The following is a 12,275-nucleotide window of genomic DNA, read 5'->3' as shown; positions in this document are numbered from 1 at the left end:
CTTGTGTGAATAAATAACTGCCTAGTGACGTTCCTTTATTTTTCCCCCCTTATTACTAAGCAATAAACTCATTTTAGAAGAGTCAGAAAATACAATTAGGCAAAAAGAAAAGAAACTCCAAACTCTTAAACTTCTAAATTCAGTGGAAATTCTTTGCTATAGAGTTACATTGGTGTTTCTCTGTATTTTTAAAACAAAATGGTTTTATATCATATATGCTATTTTCTTTCTTTTTTTAAATAATTTTGTTTATTATTTATTTGGCTGCACTGGGTCTTCATTGCTACACGTGGCCTTTCTTTAGTTGCAATGAGCAGGGGCTACTCTTCGTTGCAGTGTGCGGGCTTCTTATTGCGATGGCTTCTCTTGTTGTGGAGCACGGGCTCTAGGCGCACAGGCGGGCCAATAGTTGTGGCATGCAGGCTCAGTAGTTGTGGCTCGTGGGCTCTAAAGCACAGACTTAGTAGTTGTGGTGCATGGGCTTAGTTGCTCCGCGGCATGTGGGATCTTCCCGGACCAGGGATCGAACCCATGTACCCTGCATTGGCAGGTGGATTCTTAACCACTGCACCACCAGGGAAGTCCCATATATGCTATTTTCTGATTTACTTTTTTTCTCTTAATATATTGTGAATTTCTTTTCATACATACAATATCAATTTCAGGGGTTGCATGGGATTCATTGCCAGAGTTCCATTTGTTGGACATTTAGAATGTTTCCAGCCCAGATTATCGTTGTTGAATGGTATGAGTAAACGGTTTCAAGGCCTTATTTTTTTTCCTACTTGGTAATTTTAAACCTCAGGTTTCTCAAGATTGCTCAGATGGTTTTACTTCAAAAGATTTAAAGTTCTGCTTTTTCTACATGTTTTGCAGAAATAAATGTACCAAATCATAATATTTTAAATTTTTATTGAATTTTGTTACAAGTAGAGTTTTATTTTTTCTTTCCTTCCCACTTTAGACAGTTAATCAGCTGGCCCATGCCCTTCATATGGACAAAGATTTGAAAGCTGGCTGTCTTGTACATGTGTTTTGGCCAAAGGCAAAATGTGCCCTCTTGAGAGATGACCTGGTTTTAGTGGATAGGTAAAATTACATATGAATTGTTTTATACGTATGTATTTGTATTTTTTTTTTTTTTAGAAATGCTGCTTGCTTCTAGCATGTAGTACGTAAAGTTTTTAAATGTTCAGTTGCTTAAAAAAAATGTTCAATTGCTGCTTTGTTCTCATTTGCTAGATTGTAATGGAATAGATAAGTTATTATTTTTTTGTTTTTTAATGGTTTCATAAAAGTGCCAATTTATCAGTTTAATTCTATTACAGGAAATTTCAAGAATTGTCACTTTTTCTCTAGACTGACTTTGTAGTTTGGATAATTGGTTGGGCCTTAGAGATTGTCTCATTCTAGATACCTAGATAGATAACTCTAAATAGGTATTATTTTTAATCAGTAATTATTCTTGAGACTTAGTTTCCCAAAATAACCGCTGGACAGTTCATACAGCTTTTCATTATTCAAGAATTAATCGCATGCTTTTGTAATTTATTCAGGCTCTTCTGATTAACCTGCATTTAATATGTTTTTTCAAAAATCATCCTACTACACTGGTGCTTAATAAAATGATAATGCATATCTCTTTAGCAGAGTCCTTAACCAAAAAAAGTAGTTAAATGATTTTTTTAAATTGTGGTGTGCTCTTTTGTTTTCTTCAGTTAAAATTTCAGTGTTCTATGGAAATCTTTATTTTTTTGGTTGAGGGTCTTCCCTTTTGATTGAAAGCGAGTTTCAAGTAATCAACAGAAATAGCTCAGATGAGAGAAGGTGCTTGGGAAATTAAAATATTTGGTTTAAATATAATATTAACTAATTAATTTTTCTTTATTTCATGGCCAAACTGTATCCATGACCCCAACCTGTTAACTTGCCAATTTGTCACAGGACATATCAAGTCAATGTATAGATAGTTGGACTATACTTTTTGTAGTATAGGTTGTATATTAGCCTAGGTTTTTTTTTTCCATTGCTTATTTTCAATCTTCCAAAGCATAAAGATTTAAAAGATTAAAATAGTGAACATGTTACTTGCTTTGTCAAAAATCACGAAGTTTTCTCTCTTCAGTAAATAAACTTTTTTAGCATTTGTTAAGTTGTTGATTGGACAGGCTCTGGGGGTTGTCAGCAGAATAGAAGTATATAAAGCACAGATTCTCAGCTTTCCACAACTGCTGTCTTATAGCTGAGAAAGTAATTTAAATCTCCTAGGCTTCAGACTGATAACTGGTAGAAATCCTCTCCTTTAGACTTCAACTAATTCTTAAAAGTTTAAAAAAATTATCTCTCTGTAATCTAAATTTTCTTTTTAAAGAATATATAACACAATTCTTATTTTATTCCCATTAGTCCAGGTACAGATGTCACTACAGAGCTGGATAGCTGGATTGATAAGTTTTGCTTAGATGCTGATGTCTTCGTTTTGGTTGCAAACTCTGAATCAACTCTAATGAATACGGTAGGGTCTAATCATTATTTTGTTTGAATGATAGGAAATGAAATGATGTCTGTTTTAATTCTGAAAAGTGAAGGAAATCCAAGTCATGGATTAGAAAGAAGCTTTAATATCAGAGGTGAACGAAGGGGTTTGTGTTTCTGTGGGATTGGAAGGGCTGATTCTGGTTTGATGGCTCTAGCTTCTAGTGAATATTTGAGATCACGGTGTGATACATGTGTGTTGTTGACATTCACTGTGGTTATTTACAAGTTTCTGAAGGAATAGGCATCAGAATTGTTAGGCTGTTGGCTTAAGTCTTTTGAATAAAGTATAACACTCCCACCTCACCTCCCTATCTGGCAGGCAAGGCTTTTCATACTTTGAGTTTTGTCAGCCTTTTCCAGCTTTATCTGTGTGCACTGTAGGTTTCAGCTTACCTGTGTACACTATAAGCTGCTGTCAAACATAGAAGATTATTTATCCAGAATGTCTAGAGCCAGACTTATTTCAAATAAACTTTCCAGAGTTTCAATATCTAATATCCAAAACTATTGTATAATCTTAAAAAAATGTTATTCATCAAAAGCATATAAATGGCCAAACACCATTAAAACCTAGGTGTTACCAGCAAGACCTGTTTTGTCACCGTGTTATTAGTGTTTATATGGCCCGATCTGTGTCACATAAACCGTGTTGCTGTGACAACACTGACAGTTGTTTACAACCTGATGGTATAAAAAATAGGGAAATGTTTAAAACCTGTTTTAGAGTAACTGCATTATTTAGGTGTTGGATAAACAAACTTTGATACACATCCTGACTTTGGTACCTTTGTTTATGTTATTCTTTGTGCACAGTTCTTCCCCCTCCCAATTTTTCATCCTTCAAAAAGCCCTGTTGTCAGTACTTTTCAAGCCCATCTTTATCACCACTTCCTTCTTTATGGAGCATTTCCTAATTTCAATTGGATATTTATACTATTTATGGCATGTACCTTTATTGTTTATTACGATGTGTTGTACATGTGTCTTACATTATTATTTACTTAGTCTAAATCTTCAAAAAGATGTGAGGTAGCTTTTTAAAAATATGGACTGTAATATCTAGCAGTATCTTTTATGTCATGCATATAGTAGAAACAGATAAATATTGGTTAAATTGAATTTCAAAAAAAGACTGACGGGAGGAGCAGGAAAATCTTAACTTTTGCTTTCTTATATCTTGGTTTTGTCATCTTTTTTTTTTTTTTTTTTTTTGTGGTACGCGGTCCTCTCACCGCTGCAGCCCCTCCCGTCATGGAGCACAGGCTCCGGACGCGCAGGCTCAGCGGCCATGGCTCACAGGGCCCAGCCGCTCCGCGGCGTGTGGGACCCTCCCGGAACGGGGCACGAACCCGCATCCCCTGCATCGGCAGGCGGACTTCCAACCACTGCACCACCAGGGAAGCCCAGTTTTGTCATCTTTAAAAGTTTAATGCTCAGAGTGCTTTGGGATCCTTTATCAGTGGGTGTTATCACTGTTGTTAAATGGTTCAAACTTTGAAATTCAAATAAAGTTTCAAGTATAAAGGTAAAAATAAAGTAGCTTTAAAAAGTAAACATACTGTTGGATATTTCATGTTTTTCAGGAAAAACAGTTTTTTCACAAGGTAAATGAGCGACTTTCCAAGCCTAATATTTTTATTCTGAATAATCGTTGGGATGCCTCTGCATCAGAGCCAGAATATATGGAAGATGTAAGTTATTTTTTTCTGTAAGTTTTGAAGTACAGTCATGTACATTGCTATCTGAAGAAACAATACATCTCATAGAATAGAACATGATAAGCAGCTATTCTCTTGAGAAGAATATAGTTACAGAAAACCTGAAGTGGATATGTGATAGAGACAGAGTATTAAGCTACTTTGAAGGAAAGTTATGTTATAAAAGTACTATCTAATCATTTTAGATCTTGAAATGTCCTTCTGTTTCTTTGTTGTTGTTGTTGTTTTAATATTTATTCATTTATTTGGTTGTGCTGGGTCTTAGTCGCAGGCAGGCAGGCTCCTTAGTTGCAGCTTGCCGATCTAGTTTCCTGACCAGGGATCGAACCCGGGCCCCCTGCATTGGGAGGGCGAAGTCTTAACCACTGCACCACCAGGGAAGTCCCCTGTTTTTTTAAATTCTCTATTTAAATATAACATGACAGAAAAGTGTACAAATCATAAGTGTCCAGCTCAGTGAATTTACAAATTTGACACCTGTGTAAGGATCCAGATCAAGAAGGATCCAGATCAAGAAGCAGAACATTCCAGCACCCCAGTATCCCCCGTTTCCAGCCTCTATCCTCCAACCCAAGAATAACCACTTACCATGTCTTCTGATACCCTAGATTAATTTTTCTGGTTGTTCAACTTTATGTAATGGAATCACATAGTATCTACTTCTATGTCAGGTTTTTTGCTCAACATTATATTTGTGGTATGTATGCATACTGTTGTGCATAGCTGAAGTGCATTGCTGTGTGGTATTTCATCCTATGAATAACAATTGATCTGTTCATTTTGATAGTTATGGGCATTTGGATAAATTTCCTGTTTTTAGCTATCATGAATAATGCTGCTGTGCATATTCTTTTTCTTTTATTTATTTTTTGCCTGTGTCGGGTCTTGTTGCGGTGCATGGGCTTCTCCTTAGTTGTGGCGTGTGAGGTCTGTAGTTGTGGCACGTGGGCTTAGTTGCCCTGTGGCATGTGGGATCCTAATTCCCCGACCAGGGATTGAACCAGCATCCCCTGTGTTGCAAGACGGATTCTTAACCACTGGGCCACCAGAGAGGTCCCTGTGCATATTGTTGTATATGTCTTTTTGGTGCACATTGGTGTATATTTCTGCTGAGTATATACCAGTGGTTCTCAGTGTAAGTGGCTGCGTGATTTTGTCCCCCAGGGAATATTTTGGTTGCCACAATTGAGGGTGTGTGCTACTGGCATCTAGTCGGTAGAGGCTAGTGATGCTGTTAAGCATCCTATAACACAGAACAGCTCCTGCCCCCAAACCAAAGATTTATCGGACTCAAAATGTCAATAACACAGGAATCAGTAATCCATGGGTACAATCTAGGAGTAGAATTGCTGGATTACAGATTAAGAATATGCTGGGGGTTTATTGTTTGTTTTTTGGCCTCACCACGTGGCTTACCAGGATCTTAGTTCCCTGACCAGGGATTGAACTCGCCCCCTTGGCAGTGAAAACAGAAGAGTCCTAACCACTGAACTACCAGGGAATTCCCAAGAATATGCTGTTAATAAATACAACCCAAGTGTTTTCTGAAGTGCTCATACCAGTTTATATTCCCACCACCAGATTGAGAGTTCCACATGATTTATATCCTTGCCAACACTTGGTATTTTTTGTTTTTGTTTTTTATTTTAGTCATGCTGGTGGTTTTAGAAACTTCATTTTAAAAAGAGTAGAGAATCTGGTATTTGGTCTACAGATAGTATTTAATTTGCTTGATACTACTTTTTCTGATTTTAATAGTAGTATGTGTTTATTATTAAAAAAAACTTAGAAAATGCATTAAAAAATGAAATTTACACTATCCCATCACTATTCACATGTTAGATTATTTGCTTTCATTCTTCCCCTCACCCCCCAAATTGAAATTTTGCTTAATATGATGATTTATATCCTGTTTTTATTAACTCTTGCTTTATAATCATACTCTTTCAAATTGGGGTCTCATTTAATCATCAGAGAATTAGGAAATATCACCCACAGATTGTTCTTCTCCATTCCTATTTAGCTTAATTTTATTAAGTCTTAACATGGAGATCTCTTATCATAATGCTAAAGGCTGGTACTAAACCCTAACTAACTTCCAATCCTTCTTCCTAATTTAGATACCCAAGTGCTATTGTTAAACCTAAAGTTAGAGCTCCAATCCCTAGCTAATGCATTCTCCCCAATTTTAATTCCAGGTAGTTTTTTTTTTTAATATTTATTTTAATTTATTTATTTAGGCTGCGCTGGGTCTTATTTGCAGCTTGTGGGATCTTCGTTCCAGCATGTGGGACCTTTTAGTTGCAGCATGCAGGCTTCTTAGTTGTGGCCTGCTAACTCTTAGTTGCAGCATGCGTGTGGGATCTAGTTACCCAATCAGGAATTGAACCTGAGCCCCGTGCATAGGGAGCGTGAAGTCTTACCCAGTGGACCACCAGGGAAGTCCCCCCAGTGTTTTTTAGAAGAAAAATATACCATCTATGTTCTGATTTCAAAATAAAAATAACTTCATTATAGCAAATTTATTGTAGCACTTAATTTCTGATTTTAAAGGTATTAATAGCTTCACTGTAGAAAATTTGGAAAATAAAAGCTTAAGGAAGAAATTAAAATGCCACCTAGTTTTGTGGGTATTGCCTGCATGCCACCTATTAATTTACATAAATATATGTACACATCATATACCCTTAATACAGAATTAGGAACCTTTCCCCATGCCATTAAACACTAATGTTTGTCTACAGTATGTTTCTTAATGGTTGTGTAGTATTTGATGGTCCATCAGAATTTTAAATTAAATGTTCAAGGAAGAATCATTAAGTTAGGAGGAAGATTTCCTGTCAGCAAGTATCAAACTTCATTTATTAGAATTTTTGGATTTGTTACATATAAGACAACTGTTACTGTATCATATAGTAACAATATCACTATAAGTGGAGTTTAGTATAGGCCAGTAACTGTTATATTTGTTTAATTATTAGAATTCTTTTAATACCCTGTTTTTCTCTAGGTACGCAGACAGCACATGGAAAGATGCCTACATTTCTTGGTGGAGGAGCTCAAAGTTGTGGATCCTTTAGAAGCACGGAATCGTATCTTTTTTGTTTCTGCAAAGGAAGTTCTTAGTGCTAGAAAGCACAAAGCCCAGGGGATGCCAGAAGGTGGTATGTATTCATTATTTCATCCTTTTGAAATACAAATAGATTATAAAAATAGCATGCTAGAAATCTTATCTTGCTATATACTAGGTTTTAAAATCGTCACCTAAATATTACAGGTGGGGCACTTGCAGAAGGATTTCAGGCGAGATTGCAGGAGTTTCAGAATTTTGAACAAATCTTTGAGGTAGGAATTTTGTGAATGTACTGACTAATGTAAAACCGTAGCATTGGTTGGGGAATGTTCATAATCTTCTGTTTTCACTACTTACCTTTGTCAATAACCTTTGGTGTTATTTAGTGTAGTTTCTGACACAGCAAGTAAAATGAGGAAAGTTGGAAGAAAGAGAGTCCCTGCAAAGTGGATGATCCATAAGAATGGAAAATTAAAGATTGTAATTTCTTCCTATTCTTTTTCTTTAATGTATTTGTATTTAAATGAGACACTAGTTTCTAATATTTTGTTGTTCATTGGGTAAAATATTCTATATTCAATAGTCAGGCACAAGATTAAAGAAATGTAATTGCTGTTGGAATGGATAATAGAGCAAAATGAAGATTTTCTTTTTTGATAGAACATATTTAATGTCATTGGACAAAAGTTAATTACATTTCTAAACTGTATTGTCACCTGTTAATTCTCCATGTTTTATGCCAAATGTCCTGAACAAACGAATACAAAAATAATTAAGATATAGGTCCTGTATTTTAGGAATCTAAACTGCTGAGGTGCATGAATAGATAATGTGTGTGCAGCACTGGGGAGGGAAGATACTCTTATGTTTTGGTGTAGGTGTTTTATTCAGAGACATTAAAACTTTCTACATTGACAGAAAAATTCTCTAGCTGTTAATCTTCTTGACTCTAATTTAGCTCTTAGTTGTGCTTATTAGATTGCATATCTCCTTCTCATCTGCAGATGAACACAAATACTTCAGAACTGAAAAAAAACTTCCATCAGTAATTATTCTTCCTTATGAGTAGTAACTGTCTTAATAGTAAGGACATAAATGTTGAATGTACTTGGCAGAATTTAAAATTAACCATTTGCTCACTATCCCCTATTTTTAATTTGGTGAGAGGGAGAAAGACCATTAGGTAGATAAAGACAAGGTGTTTAAGAAAACCCATTCTCTGCTATCTTGGTAAGATGTTTCTGATTGTTCAGAGGCCCCTAGGATATCAGTAGGTGTCTTGTCAAACTAAGCTATAGGATATATGATATCCCAGTTACTCAAAGACCATTGTTTATCTTCTTTCCCTTTTGCTTTCACAAGAGATTCAATGCTCTCCTCACTCTTACCAGTTATAGTCATTTCATCCATGGAGAAAATAATTGGGGAGCATATCATTGTTTCCCTTGTCTTTTCTTATTTATTGAGCTTTTCTTTCTTCCTGTGTGTTTGTGTGCATGTGTTTGTCATTGATTTCTCCTACCAAATCATATACTGTTCAGTTATACATTTATACCTCTTTCATATTGGTTCCTGGTACAGCATTTGATTTCCCAGAATATCTCCTTGAAGAGGTGGGAATGAGAAGAATAAAAGATGTGCTGTAGAGCACTGGTTTTCAAACCTGGCTGATGATGAGAAACACGTGAGGTACTTTAGAGAACTGCAGACTCCTGACTCATCTCAGAGACTAATCCAGTAGGGCTAGGATGGACCTAGGAATCTGTTATATATTTAAAGCTCCCTGAGTGATTGCAATAATCAGGCAGACTTAGGAACTATTCTTTTTAATGTTTTTAGAAGAAACTTGGCATTTCACTTTTTTATTGTAAAAGTTCATTTGAGCATCTAAAAACTATATATGGAAAAAACTGTTTATGAGCAAGAGCTTTTACATGAAGTTGTGGAGAATGTTAGGCTTTAGAGTTTGAAATTTTTGTTTAAAACTATGATATAAAATGAGAATCAGCTAGAAATTATTTGAATTTACCTAAAGGAATAATCAGGTGGCAAAAAATTTTGTCTGGATGGCCAGACCTTTTTTTGGTAACTGCACTGACAACTCTTTTCAACTTTTGTCAAAGCTGAAATTTGTTACTTTTAAAACTAATTTTGGTAATTTATGATTTCCTATAAATTGGTGCATTTCTGAGAATTTATGATTTAGTATAAAATTGTTTATTTAAAAAAAATTTGTATTCCTTTTCTATATCTATACTTATATGTATATATAGATAGATAAAGGATACAAGAAATATCTGTGTATTTTAAACCTTAATGGGATTTACCAATGATCTGATTGCTTTGCTTTTCCTCCAAAGACTTTGGTTAATTTATCAGTTGATACATAGTATTTTTTGGGTTTTATTCATTAAATTCTATGTTAATCTTTACACAAAGTTTCTTTCTGCTTTCATTATATAAGTGGGATTGTTTTTTGCTTTTTGGTCTTTAAGAAAGAATTTAGGGCCATGAATTTGTCTGTGAGTGTAGCTTTGGATGTATTCTATAGGTTTCAGTATCCAGTTTCATTGTTGATTAATTTTTAATGATAGCTTTTGGCATTTCCTATTCAATACAGGAGTTATTAAAATTCAGATGTTTTGATTATTATCTAACTTTCCTTGATTTTTTTTGCATTGTGATCACAGATGTGGCCTTTATACACATTTTCTCTCTTTTTAGAATTCAATATTGTGTGTGTAGTCTTATAAGATGATTTTTGTATAAAGAAAAACTGTACCAAGTTAGTCATTTTATCAAACAGTCTGATCTTTGCTATGGACCTCTTGAGATTCATTTGGTTTAAAAGAAGCTGAATAGTATGAACTTTCAGGGTACCAAGTTAAATAAGGCTTGGAAATTAAATAAAGTCAATCAAGAAAATCAATGTTAATTCTATGCATATGTTTTCTTGTTTTCAGCCTATATTTGGACAGGTGTATATTCTGAACACAGTTCAGAAATCTAAAATTTTTTTGCCCAAATATTTGGCCATTAACTATTCTTAATAGTTTTGTGTCAGTTAATTTGTTGTGAAGGACATTCCTGGGACAACTGGTGAAATTTGGAAATGGACTGTATGTTAGGTTAATAGTATTGTCCCGGTGATAAAAGTTCTGAATACAGTAATTGTTTTGTGGTTGTATAGGAAAATGCCCCCGTTCTTAGGAGACACATGTTAATATATTTAGTAGTAAGGCTGTGGTGGTTACAATGAACTGTCAAATTGTTCAGGAAGAAATATATACAGGTATGTATAAAGATGAATATCTATATAGACTTATCTATATAGATCTGCATGGAGAGAGAAGGAAAGGTAAACAAAGCTGAATGTTAACATTTGGTATATTTACTTGAAAGGTATATTGTATCTTGGTGTTCTTTCTTGCAATTTTCCTGTCAGTTTATTTCAAAATAATACGTTGGGAGTGGTAAATAGCATGTTATTGGGTATTCAGGGTCTTTTATCAAGGGGACTTGACAAGCTGGTTTATGTTTTTGTTTTTGTTCTTTGCGGTACGCGGGCCTCTCACTGTTGTGGCCTCTCCCGTTGCGGAGCACAGGCTCCGGACGCGCAGGCTCAGCGGCCATGGTGCACGGGCCCAGCCGCTCCACGGCATGTAGGATCCTCCCGGACCGGGGCACAAACCCGTGTCCCCTGCATCGGCAGGCGGACTCTCAACCACTGCGCCACCAGGGAAGCCCTGTATGTCTTAATTACACATAAATATTAATATTTACAAATTTGTAACTACATATGACTAAATCATCAGCTGTTTTCTGTAGATGTTATTAGAAAATCAGAAGATGATCATAATTGAGATGTGATTATTGTTTTGGTTCTAAATCTTTAATAAGTTTTAAAACAGCCTACAGGATACTCTGACAAGATGGAATTTAAATTGTCTGGTGTAGTATTTTAAATTTCTCCTTGGAAAATTAGAGTTCCTGATAAAATAAGTCTGGGAACTGCTGCATGCTATATATGTCTCCCATGGAGATTCATAAGTATATTAGTATATAAAGGGCTCTGAGGAATTGTTCAGTAAAGAAACTTTATTTAAATTAGCATTCCCTGGGACTTCCCCAGTGGTCCAGTGGCTAAGACTCAGTGCACCCAATGCAGGGGGCCCGGGGTCAGTCCCTGGTCAGGGAACTAGATCCCACATGCTGCAACTAAGACCTGGTGCAGCCAAATAAATAAATATTTAAAAAAATAAATTAGCATTCCCTATACTTAGTTTGGAATAGAGTATTCCTTTTGCAGTTGACTTCTGATATTTTTCTGATCAGCGGGAACGTCAGTGTGGGATACTTTTTAATTAGAAAAAGATTGCCTGTTTTTCTTCTTTATACTTATTCACCAATGTATATTTTTGAATCAAGGAATAACTTGTATATTGCCTAATAACTTTTGGAGGTCTTTTCTTTTTCTCTAGTCTAGCTCTAATACTGTGCTGTTATCTACAAATTTGGGGTCTTCATTGCTGATATCTAGATCTGCTTCATCGAGGAACAGAATTTCTTTTAACTTTTTTTTCTTTTAAAAATATTTTTATTCTTTTATTGTAGTTTTTGTGGTGGTTAATTTGTCAATTTATGAGATAGTTATTTAAAGTAAAATCATAACTTTGTTTTGGTCATTAAAAAATAAGCAGTTTGTAAAAAAATAAGCAGTTTGCACTTTAAATGTTTAATATTTTGTAGTTATTGGTGGCTTCTGCTTTGGCATATACAGAACAGGAATACTATAACTTCTTATTACTGATCTCTTCAGGATTAGTGATAAATTAGTATAAATGAGCTTGACAATGAACAAAAGTAAGACTATGCACTGAAAAAAAGTAATGGGCTCTGAGTTAAGACATAAACTGTTAACTAAATGAATTACCCTCATGTGCCCT

The 12,275-nt window shown here is 35.1% G+C and overlaps 1 protein-coding gene across 4 annotated transcripts in view; it reads left to right on the top strand.

Moving 5' to 3' along the window:
- MFN1 (mitofusin 1) overlaps positions 1–12,275 on the top strand; it is a 32,713-nt gene that overhangs the window by 7,646 nt on the left and 12,792 nt on the right. For all 4 annotated transcript variants that reach the window (XM_089910818.1, XM_022571663.2, XM_089910817.1 and 1 more), the window contains 5 exons: positions 965–1,089; positions 2,407–2,515; positions 4,122–4,229; positions 7,267–7,420; positions 7,534–7,601. In XM_089910818.1, the coding sequence (XP_089766944.1) occupies positions 965–1,089; positions 2,407–2,515; positions 4,122–4,229; positions 7,267–7,420; positions 7,534–7,601 (564 nt within the window). The remainder of the gene's footprint in view (positions 1–964; positions 1,090–2,406; positions 2,516–4,121; positions 4,230–7,266; positions 7,421–7,533; positions 7,602–12,275) is intronic.

This window comes from Delphinapterus leucas, chromosome 4, assembly GCF_059928025.1.
Source record: "Delphinapterus leucas isolate spDelLeu-1000000601 "Yukka" chromosome 4, BTC_Dleu_Yukka2, whole genome shotgun sequence".
Classification (NCBI taxonomy): domain Eukaryota; kingdom Metazoa; phylum Chordata; class Mammalia; order Artiodactyla; family Monodontidae; genus Delphinapterus; species Delphinapterus leucas.
This window is presented reverse-complemented; position numbering and strand designations above follow the sequence as displayed.